The sequence below is a fragment of the Lissotriton vulgaris genome, chromosome 7 (assembly GCF_964263255.1).
Source record: "Lissotriton vulgaris chromosome 7, aLisVul1.2, whole genome shotgun sequence".
Classification (NCBI taxonomy): Eukaryota; Metazoa; Chordata; class Amphibia; order Caudata; family Salamandridae; genus Lissotriton; species Lissotriton vulgaris.
In genome coordinates, this window is record NC_141695.1 from 709,097,535 (window position 1) to 709,120,357 (window position 22,823).

At 44.5% G+C, this 22,823-nt stretch overlaps 1 protein-coding gene across 2 annotated transcripts in view; it reads left to right on the forward strand.

The window, feature by feature from the left end:
* The window catches only part of CEP112 (centrosomal protein 112), a 2,145,639-nt gene that overhangs the window by 46,777 nt on the left and 2,076,039 nt on the right, over window positions 1-22,823 (forward strand). For both annotated transcript variants that reach the window (XM_086930940.1, XM_086930941.1), the window contains exon 2: window positions 20,198-20,321. In XM_086930940.1, the coding sequence (XP_086787066.1) occupies window positions 20,219-20,321 (103 nt within the window). In that variant the 5' untranslated portion in view covers window positions 20,198-20,218. The remainder of the gene's footprint in view (window positions 1-20,197; window positions 20,322-22,823) is intronic.

The window sequence follows — 22,823 nt, forward strand, 5'->3', positions numbered from 1 at the left end:
ACTGCCAGCCACCAGTCCCCTGCTTAGCTCAAATTTCTGGAAGTCCAGCTGAGACGAAGAAACGTAGGGGAAGCAAGATCTTCCCTTCTGACATTACAGCATTGGGAAAAAGTTAGTTTTCCACTGCTGTGACTTACTAGCAGTGAATGCCTGGATTCAGAATTTCGCATTCACCCTTGCCTGTGAGAGCTATAGCAAGCCTTCTCACTGTTGTAGTAATTGTGATGAAATGGGGTGTAGTATTTAGTGTGGTTGTGAAACCTCACCGTGTAAAACACTTACCAACCTGTTTGGTTCCTGTAGGTTTCATCTGTGAAACCCTCAGCTCAACCCTGGATAGCTAAGGCAGCAAGACGTATATAGAGGAATAAGTGTTAAGCATTTAAATAGCACCAAAAAAAATGAAGAAGAAATCAACACGACGCTCAAGACATTCAGCACCAATTATAAAATAGACTGTATTTTTATAACATTTTGACACTAGAATGAAAAAGATATACCGGAAGGTTCCGGGAGATATAGATTTTACAAGCAATAGTAAATCAAAGCAATTTCCTCAACAGTGAACAAGCCTTGTCAAAGTCAATGAATCGGATGTGTGAAAAAGTTTTTTTTTTTAAAACATAGGTCAGCGTCAATGCAGTCAGTTAGAAGTATTTGAGGTGACCAACTCCAGCAGGGAGTCAGTCAGGAGGAGCATCAAAGGCCTTAAGAACAGTTGCCTTCACAGGAGAAGCAGTACTTCAGAAGTTCCAGGCACTTTTTAGGTCTCACCTACGCAGCGCGCATGCGCTGCATAAGCAAAAGACCTTTAGTCATCGGCACAGCTTTTCAGCCAAAAACGTGCATGCGTTCCATTACCTTCAATGGCAACGCGTGTACGTTGGCGATTCCCTTGCGGGAGCGAGCTTTGGCAACATATGTTTGCTAGCTCCCGCTGGCAACATATGTTTTCTTGCTCCTGCAAGGGAAGCGCAGGCCCCCTCCTCTCTCCCCTCCCCCTGATGCCTCCTTTCAGCACTAGGCGCCCGCGCTTGTTATAATGCGTAGAGAGGTAGCCTCCATTGGTGCAGTAGGTGCAGTGACCCTGGGAGCTAAGGTGCCTCAGGGCCCGCTAAATCCTAATTATTGCTGTTTTTGACAGTTCAGAGTTTCCTTTCTTGTACTTGGGCCCATGACACACTAGCTGCTTCTAAATGCTTGCAGAGAAATGAGGCCTGGACCCCGGGGGTACGCCATGTGTAAAGTACCAGAACTCTCTTCTCAGGGTACAAATAGACACTTGGCACACATCCTGTTGCCCTGTGGAGACGAGAGAGGAGCCATACACAATATGGAATTCAGGGGCCTTTTGCTACCACATGGGGAGATAAACAAGCACTGTAGCTGCGTTATTTGAAAAAGGCAATAATAATTATACCTAAATACAGCATATGGAAAAAAGTTGAAAAACGGACAATTTATCCGTGCTGTTTAAGTTAAAGCTGTTATGACTCACCCACGTCCATCAGCTCCATCAGTGCACTAGCATTGGAACTCCCCAGGCTGACAGTGCCTTCAAGTAAACACTGAAGGCGGACTGCTGCTGAAAAGGTAGCAAAATAACGTGAGGGGATGATGGCATCACTCATACGTTCGGTGTACATCGCCCTTTGACACCAAATTCCTTCCGCACCGCTCTAGTCTTTTTTTTTTTTTTTGGAAAACCTTTATTTGACATTTCGACCAAGTACAAACACGGGCCTATAACCCCCAGGGCCGGCCGCTAAGCAGTTGCAACACAATAAAACAATCAAAACCCAGACTCAGCATCCCGGGGAGCAGATTCGCCACGTCCACCATACGTACTGGTTGTAAAACATATCAAGTTGGTAACAGGATAAAAAGGTTCCATTTTATAATATAAGATAGAAGGATCAGGTGCCATACAATGTCTCAAGTTGCAGAAAAAGGGGGGGGGAGGGGGCGAAATAGCATATGTCCACAGTTAAATCATCTTCGTGTGAGTCAGCGGCGTTAAAACATACTATTCAGGATAAGCGAGCGTACAAATACAGTTCGCGCCAGCTGAATGTCTGCCCAGTAGCACTGAAACATCGCGAGAATTGAGGCACATATGAAACAGCAGAGATGGCCATGAAAAAGAACCCATTACACTGACCCGGAAAGGAAGAAATGAAAAGGGCAAAGAAAGATAAGAAGAAAAAAGGCCATAGAAATAAAACGAAAAACAAAACACCCATCCCCCAACCCCCCACCCTGCACCCCTGCAGATGACTATGGCCTACCCCCCTAGCAGCGTGCCTGTCGCCCAAGAACTGAGACCCGAAATATAGAGAGACCCAGAGAAAGACAGAAAGAAATTAAACCCCACCCAAAGAGGGGAAATGGAGGAGGGCTATCTTCTACGTGCTCCCGGTCTCTCCCCCCGTCCTAACAAAGGGGTCCCCCCAAAACTGTCACATCTGAATAGTCCAAACTGAGAAAACATCCCGGGGGGAACCACCAACCCTGCCCCGGACTCCGTTAAGCTAATGAAGCAGTCCCGTTACCGATAAAACCACAATGAACAACCCAAACAACAGTCTCAGCCTTGGCCCCGTCGATCGAATTCGCCGAGTCCCTCAGACGAATAAAGCCCCATCATCAAAATGTCAAAAGATACACAGAGGTGGTCGGAACATAGTTCAGTAGATGGAAAAAGAACAGTAGATCTCAAAGTAAGCCCCTGGTACCGACAATGTCCCTCCCCGTCTCCGAAGCCAGGCATTATCACATCCGCCATCTTGATATAACGACTGGGGAGGGGGTTCGACACAATCCAAAACAGTTCACAGTATCAATTAAAAGGTTCCAGGATAGGGACAGCAGTTGAATGTTCCGACAGCTGCAAAACCGGGGATTCCAAAAAATTAGTTAAGTCACCGATCACAGCCCATTCAAGTAGATCCACTTCTGTAGGGGCAGGCACAGCTTCCAGCACCGGGTCTAATTGCGCCACTGGGGCGTCGATCAAAAGGCAAGCTGGCTGCCGGGTCTCGGGCATCAAGCCAGGATCCAGTCTCAGTCCTTTAAGTCCATCTGCCGCCGACAACAGGCCGCAGGTCTGAGCTGCCACAGTCGCCTGAAGTGCCTCTAGGGCCGCCAGCACCTCCCGCAATGACGGGCCACTTTGGGCCTGCTCCGCCCGGTTCCATATTTCCTCAGGCATAATGATCCCCACGGAGAGGCGCCTTCTGCGGGGTAATATCAGCCGGAGCAGGACTGAGCCGTGAGGGACCAACCGTCAGCATGCATTAGTGCGCGATGAGACTCCAACCCAAGGCGCGCCGGCGATGCAAGTGCCGGGCCTCCGGGTCAGGGACCCCCGCAACACAGCACCGTGCGCCACTCGTCTCCTCACCTCCAACACAACACCAGGCTGCAGATGGTAGCAAAGCAATCCAAAAATTTCGAAAGTTCCAGAGACCGGACCCTGCCGCCTTCAACAGTCCGCTGTTGTTCAACTCAGACCCGGCCAAGCCAGCACTCGAGACCCCGGCTTCCAGACTGGGTTAGGCCACAAATCGGTCCTCGACGTTACTCAGCTCCATAATGTCAGAAAAACCCCGGGATCACATCATCTGAGTGCGGATTAGTTCGCACACACGGATCCGGGGCAGGAAATCAGGATAAGTGACAGGATCTTGGAGCGTAAGACGGAGGTCAGCGGAGCCGGGAGACTATGCGGCCATCTTGCGTGCTGTCGTAGCTCCTCCCCGACCGCTCTGGTCTTTGATGCAGCCCCTCTCTTAAAATATCCCCGAGTGGTGAGAAGATAAGTCTAGACCTTTGACGTGGGCTGCCATTCAGACCCTGAATTTATGACTATGCTCGTTACGAGGAGCACACAGCCAGATACTTTTAGCATTGCTTTTAAGACCGAGGCAAAGCATTTTTACTTGCTGGAAATTGGAGTGCATGGGACCTATATGAGAAGCTCCCACTGCCAGTTATACACGAAACCAAGGCCGGTTCACCCCTCAAAACATTACAGCTGAAGCCACATGGGAACATTGTCCCACATATATAAATTAGACCCTAAAGTTGGCAGCCCAGTTCGTTTTCGTTTTCCCCCACACCTTTGTTGACACTTGATCTGGAGCCGTTGAGGTGTTCTTGATTTTCTTTCAATTCAATGTGGTTGTTCCTATATTTGAACAATATCTCCTGCAACGTCTTCGTGCTTTAAGTCTTGCTGCTAGTGCTGTTGACTCACGCCGGTTACTGATCTGCACAACGTCAGTGTTTGCAGTGATGGTCATTCCCGATTCTCCTTGTAGCTCATGCTATGTACCTGAAAGCAATTTTTGTGATGGAAAGTGGTGAGGATGGCATGGTTGCAGCATTTACGTCCCACAAAGTCTTCTCCGGCCAGGCTGAAGTCCAACTGGCACTGGCCTTCCAGTTGCCCGTTGTCGTGTTGACAGGTCAATCTTTCATGGATTGATAACTCTCCTCCTGAGAGTACCAGCAAGTCTCTGACAGCACTCTCGAGTTCAGCAAACTCGGTGTAACTCTTTCCATATGTTCTTGGTCCTTATTGCTGTATGGCGGAGGTGGTAGCAGCTTGAATATTTTGAGTTACCAACGTGCCCCATCAGGCTTCTTCAGCTGTTGCATCCCTGTGCTATGAACAAGAGACCAGCCAGCTGCCCCTTGGAGTCAACTTGGCTTTGACTGGGCTCTGGAGACAAATTCTCTTTGACAGGACACAACATGCACAGTCCCTTTCTCCGCTAGTCACCTTGTGCAGAAGGTGCAGTCTTCGTCAGTGCAGCCTCTCTATGCTGGTCCCTCAGTCCTCCTTCAGACCTTCTTCCAAGTCTGTTGACATTTGAGGTCTGGGTGCCAGGGATGCCCCTTTTATGCTCGGAAAGTTCCCTCAGGGCAGGATGCTGTTGATAGCCAATGGGCTTCCAGGTTCCCTCCCACCCAGTGACCTCTTCCTGCGGAGTGTGGCATCTGATTGTACCCAGGATGTACCATTCTGCCCACTCCCAAGATGGCGAGACCCCTCTCTTGGTGTTCAGACCTCCTTAGCCCAACCCAGGGTACACGCCCCTGTAAAAAGCGGTTTGGCAACTGGTTTCCCTTGTCTGCGTTCCGTACCAGCCTGTCTACCTCAACAATGGGGCAGTCCTACCCCCTGGTGTTACATATCTGCCCTTTAAAAAGCAGCTTCGCATTTGAAGCCTGCCTTTTGGGACTAACACCAGGTGGCCATCTGCAGGACAGAGGTGACACCTCTCTGGCCTGCAATCCTTCATTATTCTCCTTCCTGAGAGCTATTAGCATGTCTCTCCCGGAGTTCAGACAGCTATCTTATGGAGCAGGGTCCATGTGTTCCTGGGAAGGCAGAAGAGTTTTAAGGGCAACAAAATGGCAGCTGTGCTAAAGCTACACACTACAACTAGTTACATTAATTTGACTTGAGATACAATGTGGGCTTCATGTAACGAGATGTTTGATACCTCGGATCTCCCACCTTGGTCCCATCGTTCAGAAGTTGGCATAGCTAGGGGTCAGCGTGTAACCCTGTACATGCCAATTGGGCGACCAAGTCTTTCCACAGTAAAGATGGCATTCTTGTGTGTTTTACTGTCAGGACATACAAAGTACATGCCCTGCCTGTGTCATACGTTGCACCCCCCTTTAGTTCTTGTTAGGCCCGACAGGGGGGTAACCTAGACACATGTCCAGGGGAAGTGATGGCTTTGCCATTGATTTTTATGGTAAAGTCGGGCTAGCAGTGCACAACTACTCTACCAGTACGCAGTGGTGGTCTGAGGGATTTGTTTTATAGGGAAGTCCTCCATGGTGGCACAATCAGAGCTGCAAACGCTGGGGTACGCCTTTAACTTAAATGCCCTGGGTACCAGGGTACCATTTACCAGTGACTTATAGATAAGTTAGCAATGTCTAATTGAGTACATACAATTCAACATACACTTTAGGGTCAGGGCACTTGCACTGAGGTCTGGTTAGCAGGTCTCGGAACACTCTCAGATTTGAAAAACCACCAGCAGCATTAGTCGAAAAACTTGGGGTAACCATGCAAAAAGAGGCCTTTTCTTACAGTAACCCATTGATGAGGCAGCAGGCAGGAGACAGTATTTAGTGCTCTAATGTGATTTACTAAAGTTTATCAGAGAGCTAGCACACAATGTCAACTCCTCAGTTGCTGCACATTCAAATTATCCATGAAACCTGGAGTCTGGAACGTACTCTGAAAAATGTTTTGTGGGAACTTTAAATATAAAGGTACCAGAACACATCAAACAACATGGTTTGAAACCTTGGCATGCACTTATAACACAACTCCCCCTGTTAAAAAACAAATAATACAAAAACAAAAAACTTTGGATTCAGTACATGTCTCTTGTTAGGAGTGTTCACCACATCTGACAACCCGTCCCCAGGCTGACATGGCCCCCCCTTTATTTTTTGCACATTATGTCTTGGCCATAGGCTTTCTGTTAAGCCCAGCATCTAATGTACTAGCTCCTATAAAATTTGCACACATCCCACCATGCACATATCCCCTAGGACACTCAGACTTGTTCATCACCTCCTCTCCAGAACAAATGGCGATGCCTGGTGGAACACCTTGCCTTGGCTTCCCCAGCCAAACTTGGACTCACATTTCTACACACATGTGTCTTACTCTGCCACTTACAATTGGGTAATTTAACACAATTCCTGGACACTTGTACAACATTTGTGCTAAAGTGAAACTTTGAACATCCCTTTTTCACTCCCAAAGGTTTTCTCACCTATACAGCATCATCTATCACAAAGTCTACTTACTTCGTACTGTGAAGAGCATCATAATGCAACTTACTGTTTTTTTGTTACTTATCTGCTCGGCACTTAACCTCCCATGAAGTGGAGTACCAGCCTTCAAACATTGACTTTTGAAGGACCCACCCAGAAGACTACTTGGTAACCAAATCCCTCCCAAGCAACATCTGAAAAAGAGCGATATCCATTGTTCACTGTGGAGTATGATAGTGTGGAGTATGATAGTCCACATAGGATCAAAGAGCCTCCCTCACATGCAAACCTGAATCTGAAGCAAACTGTATAGTTTCTTTTAACATGTGATTCACTTTTTCTACCATCTCATTCCCCTGTGGACTTAGCAGCGCGATAGTCTGGTGATTGATGCCAATGACTTCAGGCATGACTCCATTTGGTGAACTTTCAACTATACCCCTTTACCGGTAACCGAAACTCAGTGGGTGGTTGTGTGCTTTCCTAAATGCTACACATGAGGTTTCAAAAGTGTCCACCTCATTGTCTGTTCGACAACCAGTAATATATCATTAATCTCTTCTTCATACCAGTTAACCCTACATGGCCTTGATTAGCAAATCTGACCAATCATACTTTAAATTATCTGGAAGAACCAAATTGTTGGCTCTGATGACCAAACCCTCCTCAACACTCAACTCCTCACCTGCCTTTTAATAACTCATCAGCTCCCTCTAAGTGCATCCTTCACTCTGCTATCCTTGCACAGTTCCGTCTTTCACACACATTAGAGGCTAATCTCTCTCTCTCTTTTAGCCGAATTCACCAAACTAGCTACATACTCATTGGCATCACTGGGTCCGTTACTTTGAGTCCCAATCAGTGGATATCTAGATCGAGAATTTCCTCTTGAGTTCTTCCCCCAGGCATATGTTCTATAGCAGTGGGTATTAACCTTTTGACTTCTCATGGACCCCCAATGAATCTTTACTACAATGCGGGAACCCCCACTGAATCATTATTGGAAGCTTGGGATACCTGGCTTAATCAATTTCTATGATTTTAAATTCAAAACAATACAAGCTCAAGAATACGTCAAACAAATGTTCAAGTATTGAAATATTTAGATAAATTCACAATCCAATGTAGAGGAAGTATTCACATTTTCAGTTTTGCTTCTTTATCTGTATGTACTTTATTCATTTTAAGCTATTAATGTAAATATTATTTACTTTTGTAACACAGTAGTGGACCCCTAAGTAGCCCTTAAGGACCCAGCAGTTCTCTGGCCACAGGTTAAGGACCACTGCTTTATGGTAAAATGTAAACTCCTTTGTAGGAAAGTGCATCTTTTTGACATGGTCCCCCCCACTTTTTGCCTGGTATATGATGCAATTGTGATAGAGGTGCACTTGCTAACTGCTATCCAGGTCCCCAGTACCAGTTCTTTTTCCCTAAAACTGAACCTTTGGTCCCACAAATGGCAATACCTTTGGCACCCCATGTAAGTTCCTATTAAATGGGACCCCTGGTACCTAGGATGAGAAGGCTACAGAGGGTCCCTAAGGACTGCAGAATGTATTGTGTTTCCCTAAGGAACCCTTCAGCACCAACATGCAAACTGCCATTGCAGACTGCATGCCATGGTGCAAGAAAAGTGAAGACACAACGTTGCATATCTCCTGTGTGCTTTGCCTGCAGACACTGCATGCAGTATTGTTAAGTCACCCCTACAGCAGTCCTTACAGGCATGGTGCATTATACTATATGTGTGGACATATCTGCATGAACAGACATGCCCCTGTGATATCTAAGTCGATTCTTAGATATTGCAAGTAAACCGGGAAGCCATTTTGAGTATGTGCTGGCCACTGGTAATTACGAGTTCCACAGCTACATGATGACTTCATTGAAACTAGAGATGTTTGGTATCAAACATGACATATTAATAAACCCACACTGATTTGGTGATGGATTTATTAATGCATGCACCCAGATGGCACCTTAGAGATGCCCCCTAAAAACCTGCCGACTAGCAGTGTGCTGGCTGACTGGTATAGACCAGCCTGTCTACACAGACAGTTTTCTGAACCCCTACAGATGGGAGCCCATGCTCCCTGAGCGTGGATACAATGCCTTCTCTGGCCAGAGGTGTTGTCACCTCCTCCTGGCAGGATGGCTAAGTGATAAGCATATCAAGGCAAGAGGCTTCAAAGGCCTCTGTCCCCTGTGATATGCTACCAAGGCTTTCCCAGACAGGGGAAATGCTACCCCATTTCCTGGGCCCATTTGCACCAGGACAGGTGGGAAACTTAGCTAGTAAGCAGGCATGCCTCCCTCTCAGGCTAGTTCCACCCATAAGGTGGGCTACCTGATGGACACAACTTTTATAATTACACCCATTCGTTTTGATGGAATTGGGCTCTCTGTGTCAGGGTTATAACCACTTCCCACAGGAAGTGGTTGTATAGAGGGCATAGACACCCTAAAGGTAAGTAGTTCACTGACACTCACCTTAACACCCCAAAATTGAGTATTTAGGTGGCACCCCTGACACCAGGAACTTAGATTAGTTGGATCCAAAAGAATAGGACAAAAAAGAGCCACGAGAAAAGAGAGAACTAAAGACTTGCTGTGGACTTTTGGCACCAAACCCTGCCTGCCTGCACCAGTCTCACCAGTCGTGACCTGCGACTCGTCCTGCAGCTAAACAGCTTCCAAGAACTCCGGGAAACTGCCAGGACATTGTAAATTGCCAGCAATCTCCCTTGGAGTAGAGGAGCTACTCGTCTGCAGGCACGAAAAATGCAAAGTCCGGTTTTCCGAGTTGCTGCTCCCTGGCCAGCCCAATGCAGCAGCCTCCAAGGAAGAAGCCCCTGTGCTTCTGAAGATCAGAGCTGTGCCCCCACCAAGTGAGAGGTCAACAGGACCAACTGGACCCGCACAGGACCTGGAGTACTGGACCCCTTACAGCAAACAGAGCCCGTGGGAGTCCAATATGGACTTCCACTGCACTGAGACCGAGCAGCTGTCAAGGGACATCAGCACCACAAAGACCCACCTTCAGAGTGGTCCATCTGTCCTGGTTTTGCACCGTTAACTGGTGAGACCGATGCCTGCAAGGCCTTTGGACGCACAGAGCCCAGCCGACTTTTCCACTCTGCACCCGCGTTCCCCAGCCTGAGTACCGATGAACCGGCTATGTCCTTTTGTCCTCAAGACCCTTGTGAACTGAGCCCTCTGTGGGGAGCTCCTGGACCCAAGTCCCCCTCTGCAGCCTGTTTCTAGGTGGCCCCCCTTCCTTCCACAGGCGTAGAGCGCACAGCTACCAACATGACCAGCACCTCTACACCCGGACTCCCCAGGTCAGGAAAAAAGCGAGTGCTGGTGGCACTTTGACCCTCAGCCTCCTACAACTTTAAGTCCCGAAGCAGACCCCCAGAAACCAAATCTAAATAACTGTATGCCACATGTGCCTTTTCTCCCATAGAGCAGCATTGCTGCGTAAAAACACAATTAAGTGAACTGCTTACTTGCATGTGAAAATTCATATTTAAAAAAGTATTTACCTTGTAACAAAGTTCTTGGTATCAAAATGTATAGAGAAACAAAAGTTATTTTTCTAAATTGGTCTCAGATTTTTTCTTGATAGTGTGTCTAATGTATTGCCTCTGTGAGTACAACAAATGCTTAGCACTACCCTCTGATAAGCATAAACTGCTCGCCCACACTATCATAAAAGAGAGCATTTAGTGTTATCATTTTTTACTCTGAAAACAAGAATGGTGGCCTGGATTCTATACACAATGTGCCTCGTTTTGGTCCACTATATCAACAGCCAGCTTCCAACATTCTGCAGTTTGGACAGTATCCTGTCAAGTCTTAGACTAGCTTTACCCACACCTTTTTCACTTTAGAAGTATACAAGCAGTTTTTGATTTGTGACAAACATACATTCTTCCTCATAAATAAGTCATAAACTGATGAACTTCCCGGATGCAAGGTAGCGCCTCCATTTCCGCTGCCCTTTATTACAGTCTGCTCCTGACAAACATCTGAAAGCAAACGCCACTGTATTCTCCTTGCCACGTACGTCTTGACTCAACGCCGCTGCTATTCCTATTGCAGTAGCATTAAATGTGATCATGCACTTGACCTCATCCCTGAAAGGCTGAAGTGCAGCTTCATTCATATTGTCAAAGGCCCTCTGTTCCGTACTCCTGATAAGCCAGGAACCCTTGGATTCCTGCAGTTGGCCCACCATCCTTTGAAATACAGACGATGCCTTTTATATGTCAAATGGTTTTCTGAGGAATCTAAATGCCGCAAGGGAAGTGTTGAAGGTAGTAAGTGACCCGGAGTATTCAGTGTATTCAGCCTCATTATAGGTTGCTCTTTGGACTAAAGTTGAAAATATTTGTGCTTCCTCTAACTGTGTCAGCATTTCCTGAATTTTCTGCTGTAGAAAACAATATACCAAAATATTTTTATTCAGAGATTTGAGATCCCACACATACAGTTCTAGGCCACCTGTGTTTTTTTTTGCCACAGCAATCTCAGATACCCATTTCAATGAGTTTAATTGCTCCATTATCCCTTCCACACAAAGTTTCTTCAATTACTCCGGCAACTGACCTCTAAACCTGAGTGGGACGTCATGCATCTTGTGCACAATAGAAATAGGATCCGGTTTAAGCACAATTCTTTGTTCAAATCATTTTACTAGTCATAATCTGCCCTCCGATATTGCGTTGATGCTTCCAAAAGTCCGTCTGTGAATGTCTGTTGGTAATAACTTGTTTTGTAGCCAATTTCTCTTCATTCAGTTTGCCCGTCACATTAGCGATAGGGGAACCAGAGACCACGGTCACTCACGGATCTACATCACCAATTTTTATGTCACAAACTGGAACACCTTTTCTTTTGTTGCTACTGTGATTTCTCCCGATCTTGATCCACAGTACCACCTTGTGCCTTCTTATATCCACCTCATCCTTGTCATCCGCCTTATTACTTTGTTGAACGTTAACCAAAACCTCTTTTTGCCCATTGCAATACATTATTGCAAACTGGCATATTATTTTCCACTTCATGCATGCCTTTCCCACTTCTAGACAGAAGTTTGACTTGGCCTCATGGTTGACTGGCCCTCACCTGCAACATGTTCCAATGTTGTTGCCCTCCCAATTTCCCCCATCTCCTGCTGTAACTTGGGGTGTGGACTGTTTTCTTAACCTTGACGGAGACTGCACCTACCGACTCTGTTTTCCCATTGAACTTGTTTTTTGCTAGTTCCTTTGATGCAACAATAGACCTCTTGATCCCCTGGCTATTTCTAATGTTTATTTGAGCATCACATTCCTACAATTCAACAGTCCCTTTTGTATTTTGCTGTCATAACAATTGATTACTACTAACCAGTTTCCAGCGTGGCGTCAAATTCACATGTGGATGCTAGGATCCTCAATTGTTTTTAAATGCTGTTGATCGACTCCTGCTTTTGCTGACTGTGGATGAAGAACCTATGCCTCTCCAATTCAATGCATGAGTCATCCTTAAAGTGATTCTTCAGTCTTTTCATTTCTTCTGTTATGCATTCCACGCAGTAGGCACAGGGGGTGGTGGGGGTAGGCACAGGAGGTGGTAGGGGCTATCTCGAATCGATGATCCAATACCCTCTACCCTTCTGTGCCTAGACCATTATATACATGACCTTTCTCCTGACATGATCAAACCAGGTGCCATATATGGCTATTGGGTAGCTGTCAAATGTCCTGTATCATTGGGTTCATTTAATTCTGTAAACCCCAGTTTAAGGCAAAAACAGAGTTGGCAAGTTGGCCTTCTGCATCCTGTGACCTCTGAAAAATCTAGTGTGAAGAGTGGCTTAAAGTAAATTTGCTTGTCATTTGTTTGTGAGGAGTTCCTCTTATTCTTTGTGCAATTGCAAGTCCTTTATTTCTTTTTTTCTCAACTTAAAAATAAAAACTGTACCCTCCTCTTCATATCTTGACCTTTTTCTCTTTTACTGTACAATGCAGTCTTTGACGCATATCACTATGCTGCTGCTCACACACACATGGCAACCCCTCCATTGCTTTGCTATTCCCATCGAATGCCTTAAAACATCCTGCAACTCACACAACCAATGAGAGATGTAAATTATCAGGTTTTCAGAGAATCCGAACCGGTTGGCTGTACCTCCTCCACCAATGCAACTGCTCTACCGGATTAACATACTCGCAAGCCAAGATGGCACGTGAGCTTGCACTCTCTTTATTTTCATACTTGCTGCATTCCTTAACTGTGACTGCAGACACCTCCTTCAAACCTGAGCTTCCTAGTTACAGGAGTCGCAACGGACCTTTGCTTCAAACTGCTGTTTGTGGCCTTCCAGTATTGGTTAGGAAGCACAGCATGGCATCATGGGTCTCTCTGCACAACGAATCAGTCACGCTACACTGGTGCCGGCTCTCACTCTCAGCAGAGTAGAATCCCCAAATTACCACCACATTATGTTGGATCGTAGGCAACACTTGCATCACATAGCAGTAAGGGCAGAAATGTGCCTTATTAAATACTTCCAGAGAACCAGCATGCAACGTCCTCTCAGTGGTCACTCCACATGCCGTCGGTTCAGGGAGTCTGAAACATGATCTGAAAGATGCCGCACTGGAACATAAAGGTAACAGATCACATCAGGCAGCAAGTTTTAAATCCGCAAAGTACATAAGGCATAAAAAAAACACCCATGTACATTCAATTACTACCCTGTTCCCTTTTTAGCTGAAGAAGCCTGTACTTTTCAGGCTGAGTTTGAAATACTCCATATTTCCAGTGCATCACCTCAGTAAAGCATTAGCACACAGGAACAAAACATAGAGGAGTAGTTACACTCGAGCTCATCCTCCATTTCCAGCTAACAGAGTAACTGCTTGGAGTGCCAACCCTAGAGGTCTAGGAGTTAATGGACAAACTTGAGTCCTCATTACAGATATTCTGAGAAAATAACATTGCTCTTAGTGTTGACATTTTCATTGAACTGAATACTCTCAAGATTCCAATTTAGAGCCAGAATATTCCAAATGTTTTGACTTCACTACAATTATGAAGCGAATTTCCCACATGAGGAAGAAAAAAAGGCTGATGAAGACGAACTTTACCGAACCAGACGCGCCTTGTATTCTCAAAATAACTAAAACACATCTATAAGAGCACAAGCTGAATTAATGAAGGCCTAGGAGATGTTGTGATCTTCAGGAAAGATTCATATCAAGGGCTAACTAAGATCCACCCAGATCCAACCGCAATTTTATTCAAAATTACAGGCAATTTGGCAACAATCCCTGAGATCTGTAGGGAATATTGCAAGCACTTGTATTCCTCCCTGGTGCAGTAGGCTGCTCCCAGATTGACTACTTTTGTGCACTGTTCGCTCAATGCCGGCTGAGGTAAAGGCCCTAGAATGGAACACCCCGATTATTTTTGGGGGAAATTATGGAGATATGGTTTCATCTTCTCCAGAAAAGACTCCGGGATCCGGTGGCCTGTTATCAGAACTGCATAGAAACTAGCAGAAAGATTCCCTTACATATGCTATAGATCACCAAACAGGGCAATCTCGAGGTCTATTCAGATTTTTTTTTATAAAATGCATGTTTCTTTGCTTCCTATTCCAGTGCATTTACGTGATTTGCTTTCGACATGTAGCAGGGATTTTCAGTCTGTTCTCACGTTCTCTTTTTTCTTCTATCTAATTAGCAGAAAGAGTTTGAGTTGATATTGAGATGTGGAAAATCAGCCAGCCAAGCCGAAGTTGTTTCTCCTGCAAATCTTTTTACTGCACGGATTGTATTTCATATTTATTACAGGCTATCAATCAATGACGACACAAACTCTGGTTCTAGAGTGCCTCCATGGACTAAAGAGTCCCCCCAGCTCCCACCGCTGGAACACACAGGGCCTGATGTACGGAAAAGATATTTAGCGATTTCTAAATTAAAACACATACTAAATCATAAACTAGATATGATTATCGTTCCTTTCCTATGGGCAAATAGCAATCCCTTAGTATTTATTTTTAAATACATAGTTGGAATTTGGGCGTCTGTGATGATTCAAAAATTGACACTGTCCCACAGGCAGTGAGAGTTGACCTCCCCTATTTCATGGAGTACATTTACTTTCAGCAGTACAACATGAAGAGGACTTCTCTCCCAGCACATGACTATATTTAAGCACCTTGTTCAGCCAAGAGCCACAAGAGGAGGTGGGCAGGAAGAGGAAATACAAATTCAGCAACCATGAGCTGGAAATACTTGTGAAGGAGGGTGTCTGTGAATGTGTTGAGTTATTTGGAAAATCATCCATGTTTGTTCCTGAGGCAACCAAAAACAAATTTGGAACAGGATACAGCAACATATTAATGCTGTGGGTGTCACAAAGAGGTCAGTAGAAGAAATCAGTGAGCGCAGGTACGACCTGCGTTCTCTTACATGGGTAGCAAAAAGAAGATAGGAGGCTGCAGCTACAGGTGGGGGAGAGGTCGGGGGGGGGGGGGGCAGGTACAGAGCCACCAATTGTAAGACATACAATTACTCTGTTTTCTTAAAGCAAAAACCTTTTTTTGGTTAAATATTATTAGTATCCAAATTCCAGATTTACGTGTTCAAAATTAATATGTTCTTCAAATGAATCTGTGAATAAACAGAAAAGCACGTGTTTACTAATCGATACTCCTTGTTTTTTTTCTATTCGGAAATATGAATGGGCTTTGTGATATCATCCCTGTACACACATCCTTCTACAGTTCTTGCGGCATCAAGCCCTGGAGGTGGTAATTGAGGTGGGTTTGCACCATATTCTATATCAGATTCACCATTTGCAGGGTTAGTTGGGAGTCTCAAATGGAATGCTAGATAATGCAACATAACAGAGCTGAGCGTGATTGTGCAGCACATTGCCGGATCATACTTTGGGGCACCCCTACTTTTGTGCAGACATCGGAATCTGCTTTTAAGTTCCCCAACTGTCCGCTACTCCTTGTTTATTTATAAGCAAGATTTGACCTCCATTATCCAGGTGTTTGGAGATAAAAGTATGAATCATGATCAATGAGCTTGATGCATATGCCCAGTCACCTGCAATTTAATACATTGGTTTAAGAATTTAAAAATACCCAAATGTGACCTCTTTCTCCATGCTCTCCTCTTGCTACTCATTCATATAGTACACAGTGTCTAAAAATGTAAAAATTATGATTTCTCCCAGAACGTTGAGGTTCGTGATCAGAAATGTGGCATTGCACACTACTTGGATATTTAGTGAATATGACTCTTCCGATACACATACTCAGTTTTAGAGGGGAACACTTTAGAACCCGTCTACCATCTACACATCCTAACAGTTGTTTGTCATTACAATGCATGCCTTTCCCTTACATTCTTCACCATGCAATGTCTTTACAGTGCAGTGTCTTTCCACATGTCTTTACCACACATTCCTTTACAACGCAAGGTATGTATATATATAAGGTAAAGGAAACACCTACTTTTTTTTTGCATATATATATATATATATATATATATATATATATATATATATATATATATATTCTTTCAAAACACTCCTGTGACTTGAAGAAGCACTCCACAAGCAGGTAAGTGTAGGTTCACTTTATTGCAAAGTTGGAGATTGTCGTTTTGACTCGTTCATTTTCCTTTTAAACAGCCTACGCGTTTCGGAAGCTCAGTTCCTTCTTCTTGGGCTTGTAAGTGAAAAAACGGAATCAGCAGTTCTCTGTAATGCCCCATGATTCATAGCGCTTGGTAGCGAGTGAATCCTTTTCAAACTGTAGTAGCTGCAAAGTACTGTGGGCATTGTAGTTCTGTCCTGCCCCATTAATTACCCTTCGCGGGTTCCGTAATCCACTGAATTAAATGCAAAGGTTCAGGGGTTCTGTACGAGTCCTCTGAGTGCAAGCGCTCCAGTGCGCCCCGGGTGAAAAGACAGCTCCATTAGTGTTATGCCCCTGTTGTGCTGGCTAATGCAGGACGTTACCTGCCTTCACGGCCCCATGTTACTCGGCTCCAGCCGTCTATGGGTGGTGCTTCTTCCACGGCAAGAAGCCGCCGTGTAACATTTTCTTTCAAAACACTCCTGTGACTTGAAGAAGCACTCCACAAGCAGGTAAGTGTAGGTTCACTTTATTGCAAAGTTGGAGATTGTCGTTTTCACTCGTTCATTTTCCTTTTAAACAGCCTTCGCGTTTCGGAAGCTCAGTTCCTTCTTCTTGGGCTTGTAAGTGAAAAAACGGAATCAGCAGTTCTCTGTAATGCCCCATGATTCATAGCGCTTGGTAGCGAGTGAATCCTTTTCAAACTGTAGTAGCTGCAAAGTACTGTGGGCATTGTAGTTCTGTCCTGCCCCATTAATTACCCTTCGCGGGTTCCGTAATCCACTCAATTAAATGCAAAGGTTCAGGGGTTCTGTACGAGTCCTCTGAGTGCAAGCGCTCCAGTGCGCCCCGGGTGAAAAGACAGCTCCATTAGTGTTATGCCCCTGTTGTGCTGGCTAATACAGGACGTTACCTGCCTTCACGGCCCCATGTTACTCGGCTCCAGCCGTCTATGGGTGGTGCTTCTTCCACGGTCAGAAGCCGCCGTGTAACATTTTCTTTCAAAACACTCCTGTGACTTGAAGAAGCACTCCACAAGCAGGTAAGTGTAGGTTCACTTTATTGCAAAGTTGGAGATTGTAGTTTTCACTCGTTCATTTTCCTTTTAAACAGCCTACGCGTTTCGGAAGCTCAGTTCCTTCTTCTTGGGCTTGTAAGTGAAAAAACGGAATCAGCAGTTCTCTGTAATGCCCCATGATTCATAGCGCTTGGTAGCGAGTGAATCCTTTTCAAACTGTAGTAGCTGCAAAGAGGACTCGTACAGAACCCCTGAACCTTTGCATTTAATTCAGTGGATTACGGAACCCGCGAAGGGTAATTAATGGGGCAGGACAGAACTACAATGCCCACAGTACTTTGCAATAAAGTGAACCTACACTTACCTGCTTGTGGAGTGCTTCTTCAAGTCACAGGAGTGTTTTGAAAGAATATATATTTATATACATATATATATATTTTTTTTAAAAATAATTTTACTTAATTATGTTCATTTTCTTATTGGAGAAGACCTCCCCAAACCACCCCCATTCGTTTTAAATTATTATTATTTTTAAATTGTTTTTAGAAAGGAAAGCTCCCCAAAAGTCCTCCTTTTCCCCTTACCACTGTGTTTGCTTACTCACCCTTAAACCCTAAAACCACCCATGCCACCCAAAACCTTTTTAACCCTTAAACCCTAATGAAATCCTTACCACCATACCCCTAAACCCTAAAATCACAATACCACCTTATACCCCTACCCATCCCAAAATCCTAAAACACCCCTACTAACCTATGAGCATATCTACTCTAAAGATACCCCTGCTCACCCTTAAACCTTAAAAATACCCTTACCACCTTAAACCCCTGCATTTCCCTAAAGCTTTAAAATGCCCTTACTATCCTGTACTCTTACCCACCCCTAAACCCTAAAAACACCCTTACCACCCTTTGCCTTACCCACCCAGAAATCCTAAAAGTACCCTATGCCGCTACTGACCACTAAAAATATCTTTCCTACCCTACACCCCTACCCATCCCAAAATCCTAAAACACCCCTACTAACCTATGAGCATATCTACTCTAATGATACCTCTGCTCACCCTTAAACCTTAAAAATACCCTTACCACCCTAACCCCCTGCATTACCCTAAAGCTTTAAAATGCCCTTACTATCCTGTACTCTTACCCACCCCTAAACCCTAAAAACACCCTTACCACCCTTTGCCTTACCCACCCAGAAATCCTAAAAGTACCCTATGCCTCTACTGACCACTAAAAATATCTTTCATACCCTACACCCCTAACCACCCCAAACACTAAAAATACCCTTACCACCTTATACCTTTACCCAACCACCTTAAATTCTAAAACAGCCTAACCACCCCAAACCCATATCCACCCCTGAACCCTAAAAACATTCATACTACACTAGGTCCCTACCCAACCCTAAACCCTAAAAATACCCTTACCATCCTCTGCTCCTAGCTACCCTAAAACCCTAAAAAATCTTTACTACCCTGTAATTCATACTCCCACATAAACACTAAAAATAACCTTACCCCTACACCTTTACCCACCCCATAATCCTAAAACACCGTTACCATCCTATACCCCTAATCACACCCTTACCACTGTATACCTCTGCACACCCCATAACACTTAATTAAATTATATAAATATTATATATACACACACAACTTAAATATACTTGGCGTGTGTGATAAAGGGAAATTTGGGGGAAAGGCATTCTGGTAAAGGATGTGAGGCAAAGGCACCCCATTGTAAAGACAGCTTTGTATAGGCTCTCTCCCATCCAGTCATTTAGGGAAAATGAGCAAGAGCATAGAGTTGGATTTTTGTAGCCTAGATCTCAGCAGGGTTATTTGGAAATGCAATGTGTGAACTAATTCTTGCCAATATTGTATCAAAATATTTCTGAAAACCCTGCATAATGCACTCTGGGATGTACCTCTTGCAACTATTCTGCGTTGGTGGCAAACATATGCTAAAAGGTGCAAGGAACTCAAAACCTGAATGTGTGTAGGATCAGCTTCACTGTGTTGTATAGGCCTGCTTAGTAGGGCCCAATTCATTAATTAAACTACGAATGAACTGTTTTCGAACACTGTACCTAGCATATACTTCCTCCTCTGTTTGGTTCAAGAGTCACCCACCCTCTGTCTGAAAATCCTCTCTCTCCACTTTCTCCTCTTCTGTTGAGCTCCAGAAATCTGCACCCTCCTAACTACAGCATAGAGTGCAGCCATTGTGAAAGATTGTAATGCATTTTGCCTCCTTCCTTCCCCCTTTTATACTTTGCACCTGGTTACCACTTGCTTCCAATTGATGGTATTTTGCATATGCAAAATGGTGTGTTTTAACGAATTGCCTATTTGTGAATATTTTTCATATTGAAAAAATTGATTCACTATTTGGTAATGGCAATTAGCGATTAACCAATTTTAAGAAATATGCCATTAGCGACTCATAGATCAAAAACACCCTACTTAGTGGTCACAAACCAGTTCGCCACTGGTTTGCGACTCTGTTTTTTCTCACATCAAACACACTGTGTCTTCCTTCTTCTCAATTCATTTGATACCAATCTTTCCGATATTCATATTTTTTTGTTCCTTAACTCTTCCCATAATTAGACAGTGCCTGAAAACTGATGGTATCAACTGTAGAAAAATGCTTAATCATGATATTGTTTTACTTTAGATCCATGTTTTAATTATTTTGCAGGTGCTTATTTAAAAGGCCAATATGAACAGTCAAGAGGAGGAGACCTGGGAAAAGTTGGATGCAGAATTTGATCACTATCTGGTAGACATGAAGCCATTTGTTTTGAAACTACAACATAAATCAGGTAAAATAATTGTTTTCGACTCAAAAAACCTCTCATACATTGTTTGTACAGTCTTATCCTTTACACAGTATGCGCATAAAAAAAAGTTTCTTAAAAACCCTGTCATATTTTATGCTGATGGGTGTAGCAGCTGGGGAAGAAGGCCAGTGACGCTCTACACACCTATGGATTATCACTGGAAAAATGCATTAACGGTTAAAATACTCAAGTGTATTAATCTGCTCATTTCACCATTTTGGGTATTATCAAATTACTATGTGCTTCAGATGTTTGGCTGCTACCTCCACAGTTTGATTTAGCCTGATAAAGGTTAGCTGTATGGAGACTCCACATGAGAAAAAAGAAATGTATCGCATTTAGTTGTGAATTGGCCAACCATCCCACTCCATCTAGAAGAAGCTGCAAGAGTTCTTAGTTGAATACTAGCTAGCACACATCTTGGCCCCTCCCCTCACTAGTCTCCTACCCTTTTAACCAAAGGGCTGGATACGTTTCGATAGTGTTCTGGAGGTGGCAACCAGCTCATGTTAGGGTATATCCTACCAACTCGGTCAAGGATCCTGCTGGGTTTAACTAGATTGCATGCCCAGCTGTGTAACAGAAAGCATAGGAGTATGATCACCCAACAGCTATGGATGTTGGCTTATGTTCCCCGAAGCCCAGGGGCTCATTGTTGCTCAAACCAGGAGAAAGGCTTTCAAATGCTTTTTTTTTTAATTATCCGAGCTGCACAAAACTAGTCTCTTGATTGGTGTATAGAAGCACATCTTTCAAAAAGGGGGAGAGAGAAGGTTGTCTTGTAATGGGATGTAACTGTGGCTGTTTCACCTATTTGTAAAAACATAGTGAAGCCTTTTTTAGGGAGGTGGAGAGTGGGAGGGGGCGAGCATATATCCTGGGAACTGGAAGGGCATATTATGCTGGGAGCAGACCCTAGACTGCCTCCTCCACTTCTTGGGGAATGTACTTTTTCCTGGGGGTAGTGCTCCTAGAAGGCACCCTGGAGCACAAAGTAACATGCAGCTCCTTTGGAGCATGAGACAGCAGCGAGAGTCATCGTTAGGTGAGTACAATGATGAGAGATTATCCTGTTTGTGGCTGTGTGCTCTTCTCCCTCTCAGCCTGTGTTGCCCGAGAAAGGAGTAAGGAAAGGACATGTTTTGTAATGTGGCTGTGCTCAAAATAATGTTTGGCCCTGTCCAAAATACCGAGCAGTACTTTTTCCATTATACATGCCTCCTTATTCCTGTTTTCTCCCCACCAAAATAGAGACTTAGATTATTGCCAGGCTGGGATGGGCATTAAGAGATGGGTCAGACTGACATTTCATAGTTCCATCATGAGTGTAGTGACAGAAGTGCTCAGGGTTTCCTTTCTGTGCTGACAATTTACCATTGTCTGATAGGCCTGGGGATGAATCAGTCCATTGAAACAGACACATACTTTTGTATGGCCCTCAGGAACTTGGAAGTTAGATGGTCAGTAGCAACACTGGTGAAGACCAGGAAAGCAGAGCCAGCTGGGGAGCTAAACAACATTAACATTAGGATGATTTCTAAAATGCTGTTAGGATGTATCTGTCTGTCACTCCCTTATCATATAGGGACTGATGTTTTTGAAAGACCAGGAATACGGGAGTAGTGACAGTCGTGATCCAACATCAACCATAAATGTTGAGAAATAAAACCCAACAAAGTTCTGGCCACACATTAGTGGCAGCCATCTTACACTCCTCATAGAGTAGAAGCAACTTACTATCAGGAGCTCTCTGGCATCCCATACAGCAAGGTTTTTTTCATCTTTTGACCTCTGTGACCCCAACGTAATCTCTACTGGAAGCAGTGACTACGATTTGAGCCATACTCAAAAATACTGAAACAAATACACATTAAATACAGAAGTTATTAAATATTCTATTCGATTTACATACAATAATGTACAAAATCCAAATGTAAATATTAATAAGAAGGTTTCAGCTTTTCAAAATGTGGTACATGGTGGTGTTTTGACTCAGCTAGGCGTCGCCTGCACCGGAAGTGGCGTGCGTGGTGCCTATATAGGCATCACACCATTGCGCTGACACCTTTTACCATCAGATGTCAGTGACTGACTCGTACTTGGTACCTGTGGTGTCTGGAGCAAAATCATGATGTCAAGACGTGCTAGGATTGCTGCTCCATGCATCCTAAGGTGCCGAGGGAGCGGTCCCTCAAGCTCCTCGCTGCTAGTCTGACCCTGCGACATTCCAGATCTCGGTCATGAGGAAAGTCCAGAAATCTTTCCCAAAGTCATACTTGGCTGTCATTGTCCCACTATAAGTCGCCAGGAAAGTTGGGCAAGTCCCACAAAAAGAATACGTTTTACAGGTCTTCAAGTTCACCCATATCTCTTCAGGGCGAGTCGCTGGGCTGTCGTCACTCAATGCCTCTCTGTTGTGCAGTCTGTGCCTTCTCGACCTCCCCTCCCCTAATCCCTCCACCCCCCACCCCCCATGGGCACCCA